This window comes from Sinohyriopsis cumingii, chromosome 1 (assembly GCF_028554795.1).
Source record: "Sinohyriopsis cumingii isolate HCF-2022 chromosome 1, ASM2855479v2, whole genome shotgun sequence".
Lineage (NCBI taxonomy): Eukaryota > Metazoa > Mollusca > Bivalvia > Unionida > Unionidae > Sinohyriopsis > Sinohyriopsis cumingii.
Window position 1 is genome coordinate 137,895,352 of NC_142961.1, and position 27,233 is coordinate 137,922,584.

At 37.2% G+C, this 27,233-nt stretch overlaps 1 protein-coding gene across 2 annotated transcripts in view; it reads left to right on the forward strand.

Moving 5' to 3' along the window:
• Window positions 1-27,233, forward strand: part of LOC149807936 (neuroligin-4, X-linked-like) — a 145,977-nt gene that overhangs the window by 64,975 nt on the left and 53,769 nt on the right. For both annotated transcript variants that reach the window (XM_089972132.1, XM_089972123.1), the window contains exons 5-6: window positions 10,243-10,445; window positions 10,832-10,976. In XM_089972132.1, coding sequence (XP_089828258.1) covers window positions 10,243-10,445; window positions 10,832-10,976 — 348 coding nt within the window. The remainder of the gene's footprint in view (window positions 1-10,242; window positions 10,446-10,831; window positions 10,977-27,233) is intronic.

Genomic DNA, 27,233 nt, shown 5'->3' on the forward strand with positions numbered 1-27,233 from the left:
GGTTTTAGAAAACTGATAGACAATAAAACAATACGTGATTGTACGACAAGAGATTGTGGAGGTTACAGTGAGTTAAAATTATTATGATGACGGCAGTCTTATCTTTAAAATGGAGGAACCATCCCATCAAAGTCTACTAATACGAGTGTGCCTTAAGAGTACACAGTATGATCCTGTACTTTTACATTCAAATGATACGTGACCATTTAAAACGTCAAAAATAAAAAATGATCATTAAAATTTTTTAATACGGATACCAATGGTCGGAGGAGTCACTATAGTATACATTTTGGCATCGTCGCCAGCCAATTTTCGATATGTTAATCCTTCTACACCTTGGCGGATCGATCCGACATTTCAGTACTTCGGGTCAGTGAATTTCATTGGATGCAAGTCCAAAGCACTGAAATATCGGATCGATCAGCCATGGTGTTGTTGTTGTGGGGTTTAACGCCATTTTTCAGCACACGATAGGCTATATATGGCGGCCAGTATTAATGGTGGAGGAAGAACCCGGGAAAACCCCAGAAAGAACCACCGACCCACGAGAAGCTACTGGCATGCTTTCTCACATACCTACATTGGCTGAATCTGAGACTCGAACCGGCGCAGACAGAGGTGAGATGGCAGTGATCCGTAACGGAGAACGCTTTAGACCACTCGGCCACTCGGGGCCCCCGCCATGGTGTAGATAGGTAAATATATCGGAACCTTAGCTAGTGAAGATAACATTTTAAAAGCACGTTATGAACGTCTAAATAAGATTTCCATGGCTTTGAAGCATAATTTTATGGAGTGCTTTGTTTACGCCCTTAATAACCAAAAATACAGTTAGCAACTACCAATGCTAAAACAAGTAACGCAATCTGTGCAGTCAAGAAACAAAACAAATTATGGGGAGTACTCCGACTCAACCAGCTTCTTAGATTGCCTACAATTCTAAACTTTCTTAAATTACCAATAATTATTAATCTTTTTTTAAACTTTGTCAACGATCGAATCTTGTTTGCCTAATGTTAGAACCGCACCTTCACTTGTTGTACCATCAATTACTAAATCTATAATTACCATTGACAGATCGACAGCTGATACAGTCATTTATGCTGCAGTGGCTATTGCAGCTAGTGTTTCACCTATATCTTAGAATGCTCCTGAATCTTTGTCTAAGGCTAACATTTATTTATCATTTCAATATTTTCTCTAAAAAATCATTCTAATGCGTTAGACAAGACAACTAATTCTTCGATATGTTCTAATATATTTTATCATCCGAGTTCATATATTATACTTTCGATTTGGCAACTTCTATGGGATTTAAAAAAATAAAGAATGATCTTGTGTAGTGAGTAATTCTTTCACTACAGACGGAACGCTGCTTTATGACTTCGTTAATTATATTACCGGTTTGTCTTACCTGTTAAACACATGGCTCTTGTATGTTTATTATTTTGCATCTCTCTTTCTAGTTTAGGTTCCCTTCGTACAGCTAATCTAGAGTGTATTTAGGTCATATATCCTGATGTACCCATCCATAACTTTATTCTGTCTTGTTAAATGTGACTAACAAATCTTCCAACTCTGATGTACTACAGTGCTGGGAATATTGGCTTTCATCAAGCTTTGCAACGTCTACAATCATGTTTTAAATGATATGGTATTTGTCTGTGATTCTAACGCCATTTCGCTCCTGTTCGTATTTCATTTCATTCATGCATTTTCCTTGTTTTTACATTCCATTCTTGTATAGACTGATTACTTATTGTGAAACTCTCGAATCCCCAGTTGATGCGATAGCGTTCGAGTTTATTATAGAGATCTTCATCATCATTGTACTTTCAGTATCTGCAAAAAATCATCTTTTCATTCAGTTGAAGAAAAATAACAGCCATCGCCACCACCCAAAGCCCTCTAAAGCTTATTTGAATAGTTAAGCTTGAGATTTCCTCGCTATATGCCATGAGCCACTGTTTACAACGTCACATACGTTGTTGTTGTTGTGGGGTTTAACGCCAGTTTTCAGCACATGATAGACTATGCATGGCGGCCAGTATTAATAGTGGAAGAAGAACTCGGGAAAACCCCGGGAAGAACCACCGACCCACGAGAAGCTACTGGCAAGCTTTCTCACATACACACATTGGCGTCACATACGTAAGCGTGATTTTTTTCACTGATAAATGGACAACAGTTGGCTTGAAAATAAATTAGAATCTTTGCCTCGCCTATTTTTGGGTTGCACAATGATACATTCTACAAATACATAAGCGAGGAGCGAACAAAGTGGAAACGAACAAGGATATTGATAATTAAATATAGAAAGAGAAAACGGCTAAAACTTGCCTGACAAAGAACTTTTAAAGATAGATGAGATACATATATTCATGAAGACATTAAATTTTTTGTCAGTGCAGCAGTTAATAAAATCTGTTGTTACTGTCAGATGCTGTAATGAATAGCGTGAGTGAATACAATATTAATCCATCTGACCATTTAGATAGTTTTCCCAACGAACTAGAAGGTGATAGCACTGTTGGAGAGAGAGAGAGAGAGAGAGAGAGAGAGAGAGATGCCATTCAGATATATTAAATTTTAACATAAAATACGACAAAACAACGGCAAAAACTGGAAAGGACCGCACTGGTGTCTTTGTTACATTAAGCCCATAACAATGAAGGCTATGGTGGCAATTTCGGATTGATATTATATTGATTTGAGTGACGAAATTATATACAGATGTTGAACATTTAAAACAGAACATATTACAAAGCACTGAAATTCAAGACGATCTAAAACAAAGGATTTTTATCCATTTGTCTGATGGGAACGTATTTACAGCACTCCTCACTATGGAGACATGTTTCTCCTTCAAATAAATAAAACGCAACCAAAATATCTGCGTTTCTCCTGTTCTGGTTTCCAACAGTATTCCCACTCTTGTTGTGTCAGATATCGTCTTCTCGTAACTCTTATACACACATCATCATGTTAACGTGAAGTTAATGTCTTTTTCCTAGCTGTTATCGCATTCCTAACTGGAACCATAACATAACTAAACCTCTTATACAAACTATTACGTGCCAAGTTGACTATACATTATTAGCTGAATCATGTCAATCGGCACCGGCCAATATTTTCTTGGTTAAGAGAATACACAGCTTAATTACACAAATGAATTAATAGACTTCACGTCTTGTCTTAATTTTACTACTTGCTAATTAGCGATTCATTGACATATACATAATGAAATTAATTCTTAGCATCCATGCTACATAATAATTTAAGAGAGATAATCTGATTCCTCCTATTCGTGTCAGAGCAATGTATAAAGTTCCTACAATACATCATTTCTGTTACATACAAACCTATATCAATGAAATATTGCATTACACTATTATGATACAGGAATTATATAACATTCAAGACAATGAATGCACGATTAACTTTTGAACTCTGGAAAAATTAAAGTATCAATCCAAAACGAATAAATTCAACAAATAATTTAAAACTTACATCAATGAGCATATTGTATTTGACTGAGACAACAACTTTCGGGACTGGCTCCAACTATATAGCCGAATCTCTCTCTCTCTCTCTCTCTCTCTCTGGTTCCGGGTCTCTAAATTTAGTCCAGACCCCGTCTTTGGACGATTTATTTAACTAGGAAAAGTACTTGTTAATTTCCTCGGAGTCCCTCAGCCTTTCTTTCGGCAAAACAAACCTCGGACTGACGGATTTTTATAACCATTCCTGAACAATTTTATTTTATGACACCTATTTCCAATTGTACAAATAGTTTCTGGCTTGTCTCAACTTTGCTTTCTTCCTCTTCTTGACCCTGCGGCAACATATTTGGTTATCTTAATTAAAATCCTAATTAAAATCAAGTCATTCCCCCTAACCGATGCAGGTTAATGTTGATTTCACTAGAAGCCTTTTGTATAATCTAGTTGTTCATACACGAAAACGAGGTCGATCTGAAATCCAATATGGCCTCCAGAGTGACCATCGTTCCAATATTCCATCTTTCTATTGCTATTCCTCCTGAAGCGATAGTCATATCAAAATGGTGTTTTGCTAAAAGACCTAGTATGATCTCTAGGTGACTTTAAATGAAAATGGTATCAATCTGCTGTCCAAAATGGTAGTCACAGCCGCTATTCTTAAGCCTTTGTTATTACTATTACTCCTGAGCAAAAAGTGATATCAACATTGGGTATCCAATACAATACGTTGTTGCCTGCCTAGTTAGTAAAACATGTTGGTATGATGGCTATATGACCACCACAGTTATATTGCTACTCGTCGTGAATGGATTATCGGGTGAACAGAGGGTTTTCATTAATATACTTCTTTTGATCTAGATGATCCTAGTAAAATTGGTGATGTTCAGTATGGCTATCACAGTGGCCTTCTTGAAAACCATATATTTGCAGAAAAAATATCAAAGTTGGTTTCAACATTCAACATGCCTAGCAATGGTCCCGCTATGTTTACATTGAAAGATTTCCCGCCACTTTCACGGAATGATCGGACTAACATAACGGAAAATGTGAATCATAATCAGCGCACAGAAATAACATCTCACAATGCAAGTACATCAACCTACAATCAGCAAAAGAAATTAAGATATGAAGATAGAGCTAACAAAAATATAAATGAAAACATAAATAAAGATCAAATAGGGCACAACAAATCACCAAATGATCAAAGAATGATTCCGAATGACGAGGAGAGACAAAAAAAGGAAGATACATCGTATAGACATATTGAGACAATTATTACCAGACCCAATCAAAGGAATATAGAACCGGATGTGTTTGAACCAGTTGTAAGAAACAAAATAAGACGCATTCTGCTATCAAATGTCAAATCGAGAAAAAATATAGATGTAGTAAGGACAGCTATTGCAACTCAGTGCAAGGAGGAAGGTGTGACAGTAACATTCGTCCGCCTCATAAAGGAACGACCCCATTGGGATGGATCAAATATATATACATTTCGACTAAATGTACTGGATAAAGATTTTGAACTGATGATGAATAATGAATCATTTTGGAGTTCTGGAATAAAATGTAGGGAATGGATAACAAACAGAAAATGGAGAGAAGGCTACTTACTTGATGAAACGCATGAGAATTACAAAATATATTCCTAATGAGCATAACCATATGACTAGTAATTGCTTCTTAATTATAATTATGATCATTATTTCAACATGGAATGTACGTGGTATAATGTCTAGCACGCAGAAATTAATTGAATTGTTACCAGACACAGATATATTTGTTATCACTGAACATTGGCTTTGTACAAAGAATCTAACGTATTTAGATAAATTACATGATGATTTCAAAGTAGTTGCGCTACCTACTGAAGAGATACAACAATGCTATAGAGGTAGTGGCGGGGTTGCCGTATTTTATAGATCATCACTATGCAAAGCAAGCACCTTACAAAATGAGTTCCCAAATATTATGGCGGTGAAAATCTTAGTGAGAGACTTGGAACCTATAATTTTGATTGCAACCTACTTTCCCTCGACAACTAGAACTGATGATGCATATGACAAATTTTGTGAAAATGTTTTTGATGTGTATGATAGGTATTCTGCTGAAAATATATGCATAATTACGGGCGACATGAATGCAGATCTTGTGTGTAAAAATCCATCAAGAAGAGATCTTGCTCTCAAAAAAAGAATAGAACAGAGAAACATAGTTGCTACGCTGGTGATAAAACCACATGAACATTACATCACGTATAGATCAAAAGACATGTCACGAACGTCCACACTTGATTATATATTAATACCTGAAATAATTAGAGGTGCTGTAAAAAGACACATAGTAAATGACAAAATCGATTTCTCAATATCGGATCACCTACCTATTACAGCGGCACTTGCAAAAGATATACTGAAGGAAAATAAAAAGACATGTGTATCTCCAAGAATGAAATGGAACTTGGCAAATCCATTAGAAATGAGCATGTATAAATCTGATGTTAGTGCATTCTTGAATTTCACCTATGAGTGTAAAAAGGTAGAAGATATAGAGAAGTATAATGAATTGATAACTAAGAGTGTAATAACTGCATCAGACCGATATATTCCAAAGTCCGAATTCAAATCGCACTTGAAACCATATTGGAAGAAAAGTGGGCTTGAAAATTTACATCAGAATATGAGAAAAGCGCGCGGAGAATGGATCAAAGCAGGAATAAATAGAAGCACAGAGTGTAGCATCAAAAGAAGATACAAGGACGCGAAAAGAAAGTTTAGAAAGAAACATAGGCAAGAGAAAAAGGTATATAAAGAGTGTATATTTGAAGAGATAGAAAAGAGTGCAGAAATGGGAATAGACGAATTCTATGCAGTCATACGGGAAAATAGAAAAGATAAATCGGACATTGGTAATATTGCATTTCGAGGAGTAGAATCTAATACTTTGGATGAATGTGTCAATCTATGGAAACTATATTTTTCTGAATTAAGTGGTACAACAGATGAGGAACATAATGATTGTGTCAAAATGAAGAATATGTACGAAGAAAGCAAACTAGAGAATGATAACATAAAATGTAATAATATTACAGAGGAAGAAGTGTTGCAGCATATCAAGTCTCTAAAAACAAAAAAATCACCAGGCATTGATTGCATATCGAATGAACACTTAAAGTATGGTGGAAAATATTTAATCAGACATTTAACTGCCCTTTTTAATTACATGATCCAGTATGAGTATTTGCCTAATGTGTATAGATGTGGGATGATTATACCGATATACAAACAAAATGGTAAAGATAAAAAGGATCCAGTGAATTATCGTGGTATAATATTGACATCTTGTCTGGGAAAATTGTTTGAAAAAATATTGATGACTAGAATTCAAAAGTATTTAGACAAAATAAGCTTTCCACATCCTTATCAATTTGGATTTCGTAAGGAGGCTGGATCTATCTCCGCTGCTTTTACTCTTCAAGAATGTTTGATGTACTTTAATAATCATAACTCTAATGTATATGCTGTTTTTCTGGATAACGAAAAGGCATTCGATAGACTGTGGCATTGTGGACTATTAAAAAAACTAAAAATATTAGGAATTAATGCAAAAATATGGAGAATAATCGCCCATTCCTACACACAGTCAAGTGCCTGTGTAGCGTGTAGAGGATGTATATCTAACACATTTCCATTACGGAGAGGCGTTGGTCAAGGGCGTGTAATGTCGGCTTTTTTATTTCTCGTGTACATAAATGACCTATTGAATGAGCTAGTAATGACTAATTGCGGGATAACAGTGAATCAGATGAACATACCTGGCATGCTTTTGGCAGACGACACTACTCTACTAAGCTCTACGCTGAATGGATTGCAAATACTCGTGAATACAGCTTATCAGTATGCACAGAAGTGGAAATTGAAATATAACTCTAACAAGAGTAATTGGATGATATTTAGTAAAAGAAAGGAAGTGTACTCATCAAATGGAATTACTCTGGGATCACAGAATATTCCTAGAGCAAAAAAAGTGAAATATGCAGGAGTTACCTTTTCGCAATCAATGAAAACTAATGATCGTATAATCTATTCCTACGATAAAGCTAAACGTGTAACAAACTCACTATACTCAACTGGATTAAATGCAAATGGAATGAATCCTATAGTCTCTGTGAAAGTCTGGGAAAGAGTTATATTGCCATCTGCTTTGTATGGCTCAGAACTCTGGTTTAATATGTCATATCAGGGCATTGAATCAATGGAGAAAATACAACGATATTTCGCCCGGAGAGTACAAGGTTTCCCTCAAAGATCGCCTACTGGATCTACGACATCGTGCTTGGGGATGATATCAATGGAAGCTCGCATAGATAAGCAAAAACTCGTATTCCTTGGTCGCATGTGTAGAACATCAGCAAATTTAACGGCTAAAAAGGTTTTCCTCTGGGCTGTTGGAAATTTTATTTTTGACCCCCAACATAGCTACAACTCTTTTCTATATGATGTAAATACTGTACTAAAAAAGTATGATTTAGAAGACTATCTCAACGACTTTATTTTCACTGGAAAATTTCCAGACAAAATAACATGGAAAAACTTAATTGGGACAAGAATACAGATATTAGAGGAGAGAAAACATGAAATGAGTATCAGAAATCCATCAGAGGGATTTGGTAGATTTTTAAAAATTAATCCAGGATTAAAAATGCATCATCTATGGAAAATAGCTTACACTGACTCAAGCAGAAAAATGGAATATGGGACATTAATTCGTATTGGAGGAATGCAAGCAAGACCTGGACTGTGTCCCCTATGTGGCAAAATGAGTCATGACCGTATTTTGCACATTTCGATGAATTGTGCCTTAACCTCAGACGACAGAAACCACTTGATGGAAAGTCTATTTTCGTATATGCCTCCAGTGATTTACCGTGATTTCTGTGATCAGATCGATGATGTTATACTGATTATACTACTTGGTGGTTTAAATGATATATCAGAACGTTTAGAATTTGAGGCATGGTTAAATATGATCAGACTATCTACCAAGTATTTCATTAAGATAAAGGATATTATATATTCGATTCAATAGAGAACTCACTCAAAATATAAGGAAAGAAATACTTGTACTGGATTGCAAAGAGAGTAGGAAACTATTTTTGTTGTGAGGATACATTTTCAAATGTTTTATCGTATATATATCTCTATCTAGATTAGTAATGATTTTAATTTATTTATTCGTTTGCTATTGGAAATAATTCAATAAGTAACGAATCTACTATTTTTGTGATTCTATGTATTTAAATGCATTTCTTTTTTGTCTTAAAATCTTCAGAAAATGGAGGAATAAAAGAATATCATCATCATCTCTCTCTCTCTCTGGTTCCGGGTCTCTAAATTTAGTCCAGACCCCGTCTTTGGACGATTTATTTAACTAGGAAAAGTACTTGTTAATTTCCTCGGAGTCCCTCAGCCTTTCTTTCGGCAAAACAAACCTCGGACTGACGGATTTTTATAACCATTCCTGAACAATTTTATTTTATGACACCTATTTCCAATTGTACAAATAGTTTCTGGCTTGTCTCAACTTTGCTTTCTTCCTCTTCTTGACCCTGCGGCAACATATTTGGTTATCTTAATTAAAATCCTAATTAAAATCAAGTCATTCCCCCTAACCGATGCAGGTTAATGTTGATTTCACTAGAAGCCTTTTGTATAATCTAGTTGTTCATACACGAAAACGAGGTCGATCTGAAATCCAATATGGCCTCCAGAGTGACCATCGTTCCAATATTCCATCTTTCTAATGCTATTCCTCCTGAAGCGATAGTCATATCAAAATGGTGTTTTGCTAAAAGACCTAGTATGATCTCTAGGTGACTTTAAATGAAAATGGTATCAATCTGCTGTCCAAAATGGTAGTCACAGCCGCTATTCTTAAGCCTTTGTTATTACTATTACTCCTGAGCAAAAAGTGATATCAACATTGGGTATCCAATACAATACGTTGTTGCCTGCCTAGTTAGTAAAACATGTTGGTATGATGGCTATATGACCACCACAGTTATATTGCTACTCGTCGTGAATGGATTATCGGGTGAACAGAGGGTTTTCATTAATATACTTCTTTTGATCTAGATGATCCTAGTAAAATTGGTGATGTTCAGTATGGCTATCACAGTGGCCTTCTTGAAAACCATATATTTGCAGAAAAAATATCAAAGTTGGTTTCAACATTCTGCAGATAAAACTAAGTAATGGTCGTATCATCTTGAATTACTGTAAATTCTGTCTCAACCAGTAGAGTGTCTGTCCATTTTTGTTCTCACTTGTTTTAATATAGGTGCATCAGTAATCTAAGTCTTCATTTTGATTTATTTGGCAAGAAGCATTTCAAAATAGATTTAAATATGTTTACCATTTGCATATGTCTTTAACAGTCTAATTTAGACTTGTATCATAAATCGTACCGAAATACCAGCCTCGCTGTGAAATATTCAAGCCTGGCTGACCTAGTAAATTCTAAAGAATCTATAAATGAAATAGTGTTATTTGTGAAGATATTGCTGTGTCTTTAATATTGACGTCATATCTGAAGGAATATTTATGGATGTGCAACACGTATATTTAACATCCCAACCCACAAAGGTTGGTGGCCTATAAGTAGCAACTAATAATTGTTATACTGGAATCCTTACAAGTTGCAGGTATACAGGTAAATGTCTCTATATTCCTGTCTTTAGGTCTATATCGACACGCTGTTATGATGAGCGGAGGGCCACTGTCCTACTGGGGAGCCATGACCAATCATCTACAGAATAAATATAAGGAACCAGTTAAAAGATACATTCAGAATTTGAGATGTCAACGTGACAATATTGCAGAAATCAAGAAATGCTTGAAGAGTTTAAAGTCCGACGTTTTACTTGTTCGTGAAATGTATACTGTAAGTCTCTCTCTCTCTGATACATACAAATACACGCAGACACAACAGACACATATTGCATTGGCTCTATGTTTGGCAGCCCCATGTGTTGTCACTCTTGTGTTTGCTCGTTTCGATCCTTTATTTTTCGAGTATTCCCTGTGTTGATTATTTAATCATGTTGCTACTTTAATTCCAATTTCTTGGTCCCTAGACATATTAGGATTATTTAAAATCCTGAAAAACTTTATTGTCAAGATGTAAACTTTCAAATCAATATTTTGGAAGCCACACATGTTTTTGAATCGAGCTTGCCGTCTGTTGATTTCGATGGAGATGCGCATAAATTAGTATTGCGTTATATTTGCCTCTTTTGCATCAGTGATAAATGCTAATTATTTTTTAAGCGACCAGGCTATATGTTGATGTCATTTCCGATTGCAATCGACAACGAGATTCTCGAAGATTTTCCAAGACACGTGTTGGAAAGCAATAAGACCCACGTTCATTCTGTCATGTTGGGCTTTACAAAGGACGAAAGTGTTGAAATATGTGAGTAAATCATTCATTCACAGCGTCTTAAAATATGCCTAAAATCCAGTTCTGATTGTGCACATGTAGACCAGCCAGTTGTTCTCCGCCTTTTTTTTTTTTTTTTTTTGACTGGCAGCCGCCACTCAAACACAAAAAAAGGTGGAGAACAACTTGCTGGTCTAGCGCACATTATGATGTCGTGTTGTCCTTCCTTCTGCCTGCCTTTTATAGTGATGTCTAGCACTGGGGCATCATGCCGCAGACATGTAGCATGATATCCAACCCAGTCACATTATCCTGACACCAGCCCGACCAATCCTAACACTAACCTCTTAACACTGAGCGCCTAGTAAGACAACTGTTAGTACCATTTTTATTAGTCTTTGGTATGACTAGGCCGGGTTTCGAACCCGCAACCTCCTGCATCCGAGGTGGATGTTCTAACCACCTAGGCAATCGGATCGGTCAGATTACTAGTTTTAAATTTAAACTTTTCATTTAAGCCACTAGTTTAAATTTAAATGTATGTGTCATTATAAGGGTATAGTTACAGGACAGACATATCATGCGGTTCTTTTTACTTTTGCGATACGTTTGAATAGACAAACTTGAACTATATATCTAAATATTTCAGGTAGTCTTTTCAGTCAATCATATTTCATTGTTTTTGAAAAGCTTTTACGTTCGAGCTTTATTTATTTGATTATAGAGACTTTACAAAATAGACATTCTAGAGGATCCTTGTTTGCCACATTAAAGGTAATAGGACTGCCATGACCTTGAGTTGTCTGATGACAGATTTTACATCAGTGTTTCTCAAACTTTTTTGTCTTGCGGCGCACCAAAAAGATTTAAATAATTTCACGGCACACCTGTATAATGGGCTGCATGTATTTATTATTACACTGTTATTATAATTAGAGTGATCGAGTTCTCTCGAGATCTCGCACAAGTCTCGCGTTACAAAAGAAACCAATGAATGACAGACTGACAGAGTTTTCGTTTCTATATATGTTACTTTTTTAACTTTTGCGACATTGATTTACCATTTAATGTTTCGATATGTTCAAGGTTTCAAAACGCTAGCAATTTTAAATATTTTTCAAAACTCCCACGGCACACCTGCAAATCTCTCGCGGCACACTAGTGTGCCGCGGCACACAGTTTGAGAATCACTGTTTTACATAATAAAACGTTCTTTGTTGCCACATTTAAGGTAATAGGTCTAATAAATTTCGATATGGATTCATTGCAGCAAAAACACTTGACATGATAGGCATTCTTGAACGTCCTTGTTATATAAATGTAACGAAACTACAGTGCTCCATCAGTGACAAAATGTATATACTGACCTAATACATTTTATACTCGTATGTACATGTCAATTTTCAAAGGGCTGTATAACCGGCAATTGGGTTGTACTTAAATATTTAAACTGCACCAACATATTGAATGGAACTTGTGTGTGTGTTGTTTTGTTGAAACCAACTGTCGTAGTTAAACAAAAACATTATTACATCCTAATATATATATATATATATATATATATATATATATATATATATATATATATATATATATATATATATATATATATTAGGTACACACACATTCATAAATACATACGCATATGCATCTATATATTCATACATTCATACATGCACATACATTCATACATACTTACATACACGTAAATACATACATACATACATACATACATACATACATACAGTGGAACCCCGCTATAACGCGATAATTGGGGTCCACAAAATTGTATCGCGTTAATATCGGGGTCGCGTTAATGCGGGTTTTATAGTAATTTACTTTTTTCAGAGAACAACTCAATGTATTCATGTCTAATGTATATGATGAAAAAGGTATCAACACCGTTTACGATCGTGCCGTCGTGGCATTCAGTTCATCTATAATGCATGTAATTCCATTGAAAAATGGCACACAGACTTACAATATTCAATATTTTTCCCAGACCACTGTGTCTGAATTCAGCGTCTAATATATAGCATGAACAGAGCATCAACACCGTTTACTTGCCGTCTGATATCGTACCGTCGGGGCTTGAAATTAATCCATAAAATACGTAATTCCATTGCAAAAATTGCATACATATGTAAACGATTTAAAAAAATGTTCACACATCATTATGTGTCTGAATTCAATAGGAAAAAATAACAGCAAAATTAGGTTAAGAAAGACGAAGCATGTGTACGGTTCATTACGTTCCATGGTCTATGCACGTTGTCAGTACAAATTTCATACTGCTAAAGTTTTCTCATATGCGTTTCCGTGTACATTTATCCATTGCAAATTTCCAATAATTAACGCTTGTACGCCTATTCGTTTGAACGACTACAACAAAAATAATTACCAATCAATACATGCTTTCAGCGTGCAGATAACTTTTACTTCAGATTGTGTGAATAAAGAAAGAAACGTATGAAAACTACTATACTAATCATTGCGCAAAGTGTAGAGAACGACTTGTGTTTGTGAACTAGCTTTCCCATAACGGTAAAATATTTTTAGTAAAAAAATAGGAAATTAATAACGAGTTCATAAACAAACACCATACCCATGTAAAACCCGAGAACTAAGTGCAGTAGGCCTGCAATGATCACGAGTAACTTTTATTTTAAAAAAATTAAAGCTGAACGCATGTACAATTTCATACCCTTTCAATTTCTTTTTTTTTTTGGGAGGGGGGCACCAGACAGATGCCCCCCCCCCCTTAAAAAAAGGAAAGTGTTTATATGTATGTGTTTTCCCCCAGGTGTGTTGTATGTTTTTTTTTTTTAATAAAAGAGTTCCGATCAAAAATTTATTTTAAGATAATTTTTGACGGGGTATTTGTTGGATTTCCAAGTGTTTTCTACAGGGTGGTTCTCTGAGTTGGTTTATATCACCTTACTCGAAGTCCCATTCCTGATTTTCTAGCTGACCTTGGCTAGAGGTCACCTATATCCCGTGTTTGCTATTTGTATATTGCTATGTCGATGTGTGCTATATATAGTTTTCTTTGTAGGGATAGCCAGTTATTTCAAATTTTATCCCAGTTGTCTTACAATCTTATATTTTAATAATGGTTATATTTATTTCAAATTTGGAATTTGGCGAAGAAACGGTGGACTATTGGTTTTGAAAGAAAAAAGAAGCTATTCTTTTATGTGTGTGTTGGTCTGTGTCGTTCTTCGCTTAAATTAATATGATTAAGTTGGTTTGGCTCGAGCATGGGTCCACACTTTCTTTATTTACTGTATTTCTCCGTGCTCGAGTTAGTCCGTCTTTATTTATTTAACATTATGTTCCCAAAAAGAACCAAAAGGTAATTTTTATATTTATTTCCCGCTAAATGGGGATAGATAAACAGTACGGGAGCTGTGTAACAGAGACAGAGTGAATTAGGTCGAGAGTATATACGAGTAGTTATTTCTTTGTGTTGTACGCCTGAGTTTCCCACCTGGGGATATTTCCAAAACTCTTTCACGGGCCTGTTCACTTCGCGTAGCGCCAGGTGACGTAGCCCCGTGACTTCATTATCTCGTACTTCCCCCATTAGGGGTCCCTGTCCCTCCCTGTTTTTCTCATTTCCTATACCCATTAAGAATGAGAGAATGATGAAGAAAAAAATAGAAAAGAAAAGAAAAGAAAAATCTTTATGTTTAGGAAGTTAGATGACTGGAAGATTTGAGTCATAATAACAATTTATGTGTGGGATATTTCTACAAATATTTAGTTTTAGGAAATTATATGACTGGGAGATTTTTATATTTACTTGTTAAATGTTTAAAATTTAAATTGCGATTGCAATTAAAAAAATTGAATTTTTTTATTTTTTTAATATTTTTTTAAATAATTGTTTTTATTTATTTCCATATCACTATAATCTGGCCACAGGCTTTCATTGTGTCTACAAATAGTCAGTTATGTAATATAGTATTTCTTTGTCAAATCTCCCATCTAAGTATAGTAAGTTTTCTTTTCTATATCTTTCCAGCTAATAAAGCGGACATTTTTTACTAGTCAACTGATTGCGTCTAATAACAACGACTTACTGGCTTTACTCATGGATCAGTAACGAACAACACTTCCGAAAATATTTATTTTGGTATAACACTTTAAGAACCTGGTGAAATTGTTAAATTTCAGAAGCCAAGCCACGATCGTATTGTATTCGAATTCATACTCGAACTCTTCCCAAAATGATGATAAACGTTTTACACACTATTTCTTGTACTTTAAAAAAAAAAGGTATTTTCTCGGGTACGAGAAAAATGCACGTACATTATTTAAAATTTCAGGAACAACGCTACAATCGTATTCTATATCGCAATGTACTGGAATTCATACACGATCTCTTCCCCAAAATGATAATAATTTGTTTGTTGCGCAAAGTGCAGAGAACGAATTGCGTTTGTGAACTTTCGTTTCCATAACAGTAAAATATTTTTTATATAAAAAAATAGGAAATTAATAACGAGTTCATAAGTAAACCCCACACACATGTAAAACCCAATAACTAAGTGCAGTAGGCCTGTAATGGCCGCGAGCCACTTTCATAAAGAAAATTTTTTAAAGCTGAACGCATGTACAATTTCATACCCTTTCAATTTCCAGCAAATAAAGCGGACTATTTTTTACTAGTCAACTGATTGCGTCTAATAACACCGCCAAGCCCAGCAAACATGTTGGCGGCTTTCGTTTTTTGATGTTTATTAAATTGTGGCAATCTTTTTATCAACCACCGCATTGTCTGATGCTTGGTTGTGTATGCAGTTAAAGAAGAAATACATGTTGGCTATTGTTTGAGCAATGATTGTATACAGGATTGATTGAAGACAATCACAAGGACGACTTACTGACTTTACTTATGGACCAGTAATAAGTAACATATCCGATAATGTTTATTTTGGCATAACACTTCAAGAACCTGGTGAAATTGTTAAATATCAGAAGCCAAGCCACGATCGTATTATATTTGAACTCACACACGAACTCTTCACAAAATGATAATAAACGTTTTGCACACCATTTCTTGTACTTCAAAAAAAAAAAGTATTTTCCCGGGTACGAGAAAAATACACGTACATTATTTAAAATTTCAGGAACAACGCTGCAATCGTATTCTATATCGCATTGTACTCGAATTCATACACGATCTCTTCCCCAAAGTGATAATAATTTGTTTGTTGCGCAAAGTGCAGAGAACGAATTGCGTTTGTGAACTTGCGTTTCCATTACGGTAAAATATTTTTTTATAAAAAAAATAGGAAATTAATAACGAGTTCATAAGTAAACCCCATATACATGTAAAACCCAATAACTAAGTGCAGTAGGCCCGCAATGGCCACGAATCACTTTCATAAATAAAAATTTGTAAAGCTGAACGCATGTACAATTTCATACCCTTTCAATTTCTAGCTAATAAAGCGGACTATTTTTACTAGTCAGCTGATTGCGTCTAGTAACACCGCCAAGCCCAGCACACATGTTGGCGGCTTTCGTTTTTTGATGTTTATTAAATTGTGGCAATCTTTTTATCAACCACCGCATTGTCTGATGCTTGGTTGTGTATGCAGTTAAAGAAGAAATACATGTTGGCTATTGTTTGAGCAATGATTGTATACAGAATTGATTGAAGACAATCACAAGGACGACTTACTGACATTACTCACGGACCAATAATAAGTAACATTTCTGATAATGTTTATTTTGGCATAACACTTCAAGAACCTGGCGATATTGTTAAATATCAGAAGCTACGCCACGATCGTATTATATTAAAATTCATACGCGAACTCTTCCCCAAAATGATAATAAACGTTTTACACAATATTTCTTATACTTAAGCAGCAGAGAGGGTGAACAGACCACTTAAGGGAATGGTCACCCTTGTGTTTAGACCAAAAAAAATAGTGACCCTTCATAGAGGTCAATACCACGTCTACAATTATTGTTTGTCCCAAACAGAATTGTAGACGAACCCTCTCTGCTGCTCAGTAATCCTGGGAATCATCATCTGAATCCTGGGAATCTTCATCTGAATCATGGGAATCTTTTGTTTTGTTCTTCAAGTAATATTCAAGTTCTGATGGTGGTTTTTCTATTTTTGGATTTATGTTCTTTCTTTTTCTGTAATATATCATCAAACTTCTGTATCGATCTCCACCGCAATTTTTGCAAATCTGATATAATCCTCTAACGCCGTTGTTACATCTAACACAACTTCGTGAACCAGCATGAGGATTTTTCTTTATAAGGTAATTATGTTTTTTACAATATTCTCCACGACACCTTTTGTTGCATTTGTTAGTGGTTCCTTGACGCAGCCACGCACAATTGTTCATTATATGAATGATATCTGTTTAATTAAATTTACACTCCTTCTGCTAATATCAATTAAAAAATTGTTATATTAAAAATAATGGTATATCCAGAATTTCATACTGCAAGAATAGCACGAGAACGATTAGAAGCAATTAAAAAATTTCTTCCTGTCAGAGATTCATTTAGAAAAAATCTACAAGCGCAGCAAGAAGCACAAGTTGAGTACGAAGAAGAAACAAAAACTGTTTAAACCCGTCACTGCAGCTACTGAAAAGGTTACAGCTGTCATCAAAGAAGATCTTCTTCCGGTATCAAAACAAACAGCAGAACAAACTGAAAAAATAGCAAGAAGAACTAAACAGACAAAGAAGATTTTACGAGATCTTCCACCTGGCATAGCCAGGGAAATAGCTGCGGCTCAACCTCCACCTGTTGGTGAGGAAATACTTGAAAGTATTGGAAAACTTCATACTGAAGTCGCCGACGTGCAAAAAGAACATACACCTGAACCCGAACTAGTAGAAAAAAACGTAGAATTGATTGCGAAATTTAGGAAAGGGGTTGTTGAAGAAATTAGAAATGCTAAAGAAGAACAATTACCCGAAGCAATATTAAATATACTATTTAATAAATCTAGTATTTTAAAACCCCATTATGAAAAAGTAAATGATGATAATCTTATTAATATATATATATATATATATATATATATATATATATATATATATATATATATATATATATCGCGTATATTGCAACAAAAAACAAGCTAGAGGTCAAGAACATGAAATTATTAATGAAGAAGTAAAAAGACTTTATAGAGAGAGACTGAATCAACTAAAACAAGAACAACTCGCCCAGCAGAAACTTCCTCCACCTTTACAACAAATAGAACAACAGCAATTGATGTTAAAACCATCTAGAGAGAAAGGGAAGCAGATGGCAAAGGAAATGAAGCGAAAATCAGAAGAAAAATGGAAACAAGAAGAAGAAATATTTAGAGATATAGAAACTAAACAACAGGAGAAATTACGTTCACTGGGTAAAGAAAGAGATCCTGACGATGATCCTCCAAGCGCTGTAGGAAGTTTGTTCCTGACTACATCAGAAGGAAATAATTTTGTTTGTCCTGATAATGTCCTCAATGACGTGTCACGGTTAGAAGTTCTCATAGGAGGTAAACGTGCCGGAAATAATTCACCAGAAATAATTAATGAAGCAGCTGATATTTGTCGGCGATTATTTCAAGGCGGTATCATGGATATCGGAGTTTACCGAGAACTTATCGATGAACTTGTTGATGACTAGTTGTTAAATAAATGGTAAATTAAAAAAGATGATCATACATAATAATCATCGTAAACCTGTACAGGTCAGAGCGGTGAACACACGATTACCAATCTACAGAGCTACTTACGGAGATGGACTTGGTGATGTTGTGCGGGGATTATTCACAAGGATAGCCCCAAAAGCAGCACCTATTGCAAAACAAATATCGATGAAAGCTATCTATATTGTTCGTGAAAAAGCTCCTGGAGCAATTGTCAATGTTGCTGGTAAGGCGTTCTCGGCAATCAAAGAAAGACTAGCACGATTATTGCGACGAAAACAACAACCACCAGTGAAACTGGCAAGTACTGAAATTATGCCCGCAGACGTAAGTAAAATAATAAATCAGGCTGCAAATCAAAATCTAGCGGAATTATCTAAAGAGGCAGAAAGAAATATAACATCAAATTTGATAGATCAAAGACTCAGTGAATTAGGAAATAATATTTCAAGCATGATATCAGGAAGTGGAGTTTCCAAACACGGTTTTCGTGTTAGACGAAAATAATTATAATAAAATGTTTAAACGTGAATCCGATGAAGCATTTGATACGGAGGCACCTGTCCTTAAAGATGAATCGGTACGTGATTATCAGTTTTATTCTTATGAGGCACGAATACCAGATCAACGTGGAAGAATTGAACTACAAGTTCATGATACAAGTAGATACTTTTTACCCGCTGAGGCTTTTCTTGAGGAAGAAGGTACAGTTATAAAAACGGATGATACTAATTACGGAGGTGCAGTAAAAGTTGGTTTTGTCAACAATGGGATTATGGCGTTGTTTGATAGCGCCACTTATATGATCGATGGAACAAATATTGAATCGATTCAGAAAGATGTAGACGTTGCTACAACAATAATAGGATTAGCAAGATATTCTGATGATTATACAAGATCAGCAGGTCCTACAATGATGTTTGTGAAAGAAAACTCCAGTCACCCTGAAAGCGATCCGTATAATATAAGACTACCAAGAAATTTTGCCAATAACGCTGATGCTGATGTGTGGCCAGTCGTTCATGGTTCTAGCGAAAATTTCAACTTGGGATTTGCAGCACTTAAAAATATGTTACTAGGAGACAATAGAAGATTTTCATGTGCAATTCCACTATCGCATATTTTTGGATTTTGTAGAAATTTTAGAAAGGTTATTTTTGGAGCTAGACACACGGTTGTTCTTGTGCGAAAAGGTGATGATAACGATGCTCTGTGGAGACCTGTTGGTGATGCTGGTAAAGTAATATTGTCTAAACTTTCGCTGTGGATGCCGGTAATGACTCCAACGATCGCAGTAGAACAAAAATTAATTTCTTTCATGGACACTGGTGGTAAATCCTTGTTGTCATGGTTAACAACAAGCACAGATAGTATGCAAACTAACGTTAACGGTCAGTTCACATGGCATATAGCATCACAACAGGGTGTTTCTGCACCGCGACATATTTTTGTTGCGTTTCAGGAAACTAATCGATTAGGCTCACAAGTTCACTCTCATATGATATTTGATAAACTAGGTATCACAGATATTTCTTTACGGATAAACGGACAACAAGAACCAACAGAAAATATACAACTAAATTATGAACAGAATCGTATAGGACGTGCATATCATCGTTTAATGTCATTCATGGGACGTGATCAAAATGTTGATACTGGATTGCAAATATTACAATATGATTTCAGAACTTTGTATCCGATTTATTATTTTTCACTGGAACATCTTGATCTATCAAAACAATCTGTCGTTGATGTACATCTTAAAGCAACATTGAATACAGGTGGTGCTAATTATAGAGCAGTCGCGGTCATACTCAGCGATAAAGCCATGTTACTTGAAGGTGGTAGTGGTCGAATGAGAGTCGTTGATGCACCAGTGGAAAATCTTTAATTATTCAGAAAAATATTATTTATATAAAAATGTCGTATAGACATGTTAATGTTACTCTGACTCCCGGTCAGGTCAAAAAACTTCAATCAAAAACCACCAGCAAATGCGGAACTAAAATATCACTAAAACGAGATCAGATGGGTGGTGGTCCAAACAAATTATCGTTGACAAATAATCAGATTAAACATTTCAATAAAGCCCTAGAATCAAAAACTGTAGTTCAATTACGTCTTTCTCCGAGCGCCATCAAGGACATGGTTAAAACGGGTGGTATATTTCCACTTCTCGCGGCTATTCCAGCGTTAATAGCTGCTGCCGCTCCAGCCGTAGCAAAAACAGCCGCGTTAGGTGCTGTTGGAACAGCTGCTGGAATGGCTCTAAAGAAAGCAACAGGAAATGGATACAAAAAAAGGGACGCGGTCTAAGATTACCGGGATCTCGCTGGGGAAAAGGTCTAAGGCTTCCACGTTAGATGTTCCAGCATGAAATTTTGATTTACTTGATGCTGATAAAAAATTAAAAATAAAAGCCTTTAGAGGTGTTTTTATGCGAGATCAATTACCAAAAAAATCAAACAAACTCGAAACAGGTATTATTAATCTCGACGAACGTTCCGGACCTGGTACTCATTGGGTATCATACGCGGTTGATCCACGTGGAATCGTTTATTTTGATTCGTACGGGTTAGCTCCACCTGTTGCATTTATCAAGTATGTCGCACCACTTCACGCAAGAACCTCTGGTTGTAAAGTTTGATATTCAACGCTACCCACACAAACAATGACAGATCCGCCAATATGCGGCCGTGAAGTAATTAATGTACTCGACGCTATATCAAAATCATCCAAACCGCCACATAAAGTTGTGCATGATTATACAAGCAACCGATTCGTTGCGCGTAAAGCGTTTTAAATAGATCTTGGATCTTATATAATGATTGATATTTACGGAAAAAGATCTTCCCGAGTTAAGAGAAAATCCGGCGATGTTGAGCTGTCGAAGTACGCAACTAAAGATGAACTGGCTGATATCATGAATCTTGCTGGAGTTGATCCAAATGAGGTTGTTATTTTTCAGGATCGATATGGTAAACTAAAAACGAGCAACATCAGATGGAATGATATAGTTCGACGAGTACTCGGTGCAGTTACGGATAATATTCCTGTGTTTACTGACGGTGGTAGAATCAAAGATTCAAGTATATCGTTTACAACAATTAGAGATGAAATTGCAAGAAGCGTTGCTAATCGTGTGAGAAACACCGGCGAGACAATGACGGGTGAACTAAGCATGAACGGGAATAAAATAGTAGTTTTAAGAGATCCAACATTCGACGAAGACGCAGCAACAAAAAAATACGTCGACACCGTAGATGGTAAATGATCCACGCTGCGGGCCGAGTATGACGTTCACGTGGGCGCTTTTGCAAGATTTCGCAGAAACCATCAAAGAACCGCAGAAGAATTCTTCGGCAGTCCGCACTCCGTTGACATAAATCTCGTTGATATCAAGACGAACATCGACACGATCAAGCGAACACAGCAAGACATCGTAGCGGGGATTCCTGAGATCGTTAATAAAACCAGTTTGATTAAAATTCCAGCCGGAATAACTCCTGGGCATATCACAAACATCGTATACACGGTATAATCGGGATTTGCAACCTGGTCGCAGCAAAATAAAACTATCAAATATACCGCAACAGTCACTGGCGTGTACAGCCTGTCTGTGTTCAGTGCTGCGCGATTTGAGATATTTACAACAGTAGTGAATAGGGATACTATAGCGTCAATGGGACTTAGCATTAAAAACACCCCCTGGGAACATATAGCGTCAAGGGAAATTAACATCTAGAAAAATCGTGGGACTGTTGAGCGTCAAGGGGAATTGAACATGGGAATAGGGGACTGTATAGCGTCAAAGGAATTTAAACAGGGTGGGACTGTATAGCGTCAAGATAAATTGAACATGGGATTTTTTTTTTTTTTTTAAAAATTTTTATAAAAAGGGGTAGGCAATGGAAAGTCATTCTCTTTTCGAGAAATGTGGGTGGCCCTGAAAAGGGCCTTTGGGTTTATGTTAATATTAATATTAACATAGATGGCATCTGTCACATCTTCTTCTTCTTCTTAAACTCCTTCTAACTGCAGGTCCATACACAAGTACCCTCTTGAGACATCCTTGTCTTTCTATGTAAACTCTTCTCATCCATAGACTAGTATCTGTCCTATCAACAACAGTCCACTTGGACCGGACATACATGAGCATGTCCGTCCTAAACATCATTGAAGACACAAGGGTGGATGATTCAACTGTGGTCCACATCGTGAGGCGACGAGAACAGGTGAATCAATGCAGTGAACTGCGCTTATTTATAGGTAGAGGAAGGATTGAAACGGATTGAGTTCATTCACCAATCCGAACACGCGTTACAAAATTCAGTCAGCCCGCATCCAATCCGAAGAGAGCAGTCTGTGACGTCACGTGGTCTATATAGATTCGCTAGCGCCTGTGTGCAGTCAATCTATGCGACAGTGATTCAACATGACGGAAACTCAGAAAACGATCCATTGGGGTGCACCAGCAGTGGAGACCACCCAAGGGAACCCGGACTTACTTTCAGAAGAGGTGAATTGGGATTTTGTGGATTTTCTTACCTCGCAAGAATTTGTTCCGGAACCTTCGTTACCTTCTTCATTACCGCAAGTGGAGAATTTTAGACAAAGACAGAAAGAAGAATTGGAGAAATTTATACAACGACAAAAGGAAGCGGAACAAGCTTTTCTCCTACAGCAACAGCAGCAAGAAGAGGTAAGAAAACAACAACAACAACAACAACAAGAAGTAGCAGCAAAGAAACAAGAGGGTGAAAATCAAACGGTCACGGTACTGTTAGACATTTTAGCGGAGTTAAGAAGTCTGAAACAAATGTATCAGACTTCTTTATCACGACCGAAGAGAATACGACCTTCCCGAGCTAAACACGCCAACCCTGTGACTAAGCCTACCGTACCACCCTTAGTGATTTCAACCCAATCATCATTATCAGAAGTTGGCCTCGGCCGTGGCAAAGGCTTAAGGCAGTTAAAGTTGATTGCTTAAACTCACCCCTACACCAAAAGAAAGGCCCTTTTCAGGGACACCCACATTTCTCGAAAAGAAATACAATTTCAATTGCCAATAATTCAAACAAAACAACCCATTTTACCCCTATAGTACCTGTATATGAGTGCGAGAGTGTACGTTCTTGTTTTAAAATCAAAACACAAAGACACTTACCTTATATACTTAATTTATTCTTTTACCCATAGTTACCATCCAATTCACAATTCACAACAGATCACTTTAAAAAGTTTATACACTTCTTCTATCTCCTTGTTTAGTCTCTCTGTTTTTTAAATTTTTTCACCGTCACACTCTTTTCCTCTTCTTCCTCCTCGCTTTCTTCCCTTCTTCTTTTCTTCTCCTGTTTCTTTTTCTTCACCTGTCTGCTTTCTTCCTCTGAAAAATCCCTCTCTTCTTCTGAAGAATCCCTCTTTTCTTCTGACTCCTCTTGTTTCTTTTTTTTGGGCAATCTGCAGACTAATGGGCTTTTTCTTGACAATAATAACAGGTATCTTGACTTCTGTCTTTTCTAGCCCCTTTTTTTCTTTTTTGACGGTCTGGACACTCTGAAGACCAATGCCCTTTCTTCTGACAGATATAGCAAGTATCCTGACTTTTATCTCGAAAGGAAGGAGAGTAGTCCGTGGGCTGGTCTGAAGAGAATTTTCTAATGACCCCTCACAAAGCTCTGATGAAACGTTCGATTTGGCTAGTCTCTTCCATCGTTGTGCTCGGTTAGAGAGTGAAATGAATAGTGAAAGGACAAGACAGACACACTTTTATATACGCTGCTCTGCCATCACTATAAATTAGTCCATGGTGTTTAAACTTGAGTCATTTGACGTTTTGCACTCAAGATGAAACGATCCTATTCATTCGAGAAGAAAGAAGAAGAAGAAAGTAAGAGGCAGAAACGTGATCTATCACCTCATACCAGAGCTGAAGTCTTGGCACAAATTCATGCCAGTGATTTTGAAGAGGACATGAGTGAACCAGAATCCGAACCCTCTAAACCAAGTTCACCACCCTTTGTCAACCCTGAAAAATACTATTCCATTCGAGAGACGGAAAAGCGCTCCTCTAGAAAATTTAGAACCACGGCTCACAAATACACGGTGAAGTTTAAAGATTTCAAGGCTGAAGTACCGTCAGAGAAAGCAGAAGGGTTCATCACTGGGGTGTGGGATTCTTTGCTCACCACACTCAAGCGACAATGTCAACCCAAAGAAGACGATCGTTTGAGACTTTCCATACAACACGACGGTTTGAAATCCGCTGTTTGGATCCAGTTTAGCACCCCTGCAGAATTAACCGCTTCCAAAGTCATGGACAAGATTCAACACGTGCAACAATCTAATGATCAGTTTGACATCACCGATGGAAAAGCCACACTGGACATGACCCACGTCTCTCCTCCTCAAGGGACCGGACGCAAAAGGATGTTATTGGTGAACGAGCTTCGCAGCATTAAGCGTAGCCTCGTCCAAATTCACAACTCTCAAAACCAGATGTGTTTAGCCCGAGCCATCGTGGTGGGACGAACCTATGCCAACAAGAACGACACGACAGAATGGAAAAGAGCCTGGAAAACTATTCAACAATCGGACCGAGCCAAACAACGAAACGAAGCAGAACTCCTGTTGCAACATGCTGGCCTATCCAAAGACACACCCTGTGGCATTCCTGAGATGCAAAAATTGCAAGATGTCCTAGCTCCACGCTACACCTTGAAAGTGCACCCTCAAGAAGTGCGCGGACCTCTGTTGTTTCGAGGCCAAGACTTTAAGGACGGAAAATACATTCATGTCTATTATCACGATGACCATTTCGATACCATTGCCTGTATCACTGGATATTTGGGATACGGTTATTACTGTGAGAAATGTGACCATAGTTATAATAATCGAGAGCAACACAAACATTGCGGATTGAAATGCTCAGGATGTTTGGCCTCTCCACCCTGTCTGAGCGAAGGACCAGTGCCTTGTTCAACTTGTCTGCGCACGTTTGTCAGCCCTACCTGTTACCAACAACATCTGAAGACGCAAGGTTCACAGCAGAAGTGTGCTTGTCAACTCCTGAGATTGTGCCCTACGTGTGGACAAGGCCTATGTACCAATACTGCCAAGGCACACGTATGTCGAGGGAAAAAAAAATGTCACATTTGTCAACACATCCTGGACTTGGAACACCAATGCTACGTGCAAAAATACCAACCTCCACCAGAGAAAGAGGACGGTCACAAGAAGAAAGGCAATTTCATCTTTTTCGATTTCGAATGCATGCAAGAGACCGGCATTCACATTCCTAATTTCTGCGTGGCTCATCGAGCGTGCGAGAAGTGCATTCAAGAACCTATCTTCAGTCATTGCCCTCACTGCAGAAAGATTCCTGGAGGGCGTGAAAAAATCTTTCGGGTACCGAAGACGTTAGCCGATTTTGCCCAATGGGTCTTAGACCCCGTCGACAAGACGTGGAGCCAAGAGGACATCGAACGTTACGGAGATTGTCATCGTCATGCCACGGTGATGGCTCACAATTTCTCCGGATACGATGGACAGTTTCTTCTCAGATACTATACGGAACAAGGCACCGAGCGTCCTAAAGTGACTTTGAACGGAGCCAAAATCATTTTCATGTAAGTAGGACAAGTACAGTTTAAGGATTCGATGAGTTACTTGGCCATGCCTTTGAGTCGAATGCCTAAAACGTTTGGAATGACAGAAATGGCTAAAGGGTACTTTCCACACTTTTTCAATACGGAAGCCAATCAACACGCCGTTCTACCCCATTTACCTGAGGCTCACTCTTACGACCCCGACAACATGCGTACCGAACAACGAGAAGCTTTCTACGCTTGGTACCAGGCTCACGCCTCGGACCCTTTCGACTTTCAGGAAGAAATGCTAAAGTATTGTCGTTCCGACGTGGACATTTTACGGCGTTGCTGTGGAAAATTTCGAGAACTGTTCATGGAACACGGAGGAGTCGATCCTTTGAAAGAAGCTTGCACCATTGCCAAAGCGTGTTCCTTAGTGTATCGACAACGATTCATGCCAGAAAACACCTTAGCTGTCATCAGTCCTCAAACGACCCACTATGTCAAACGTCAATACTCGGTCAAAGCCCTACGCTCGTTACATTACTTGTGCGACAAGGAAGACAAGTGGATTCAGCATGCCCGCAACGGAGGGGTGAAAAGACCATCGGAACGTATTCGGTCGATGGCTGGGACTTAGAAAACCCCAAGATCGTGTACGAGTTTAACGGTTGCTTATTTCACGGATGTCCCGTCTGTTACCCTGACCGTGGCACTAAAAATCAGTTTTTACAACGAACCATGGAAGACTTGTACCAGGACACTTGTCTTCGGCGCCTAAAATTATAACAGGAAGGATACCAAGTGGTGGAAATGTGGGAACACGAGTACAATCACCGTTTGAAAACTGATCCTTAGTTTAAACGCCTCGTGGAAAGTTACCAGTTCATGGACCCGCTGAACCCGAGGGATAGTTTGTACGGAGGAAGGACCAATGCCACCTATTTCCTGTACCAAGCCGACGAAGAGAAAGGAGAAGAAATCAAATACTTGGACGTGTGTTCGCTG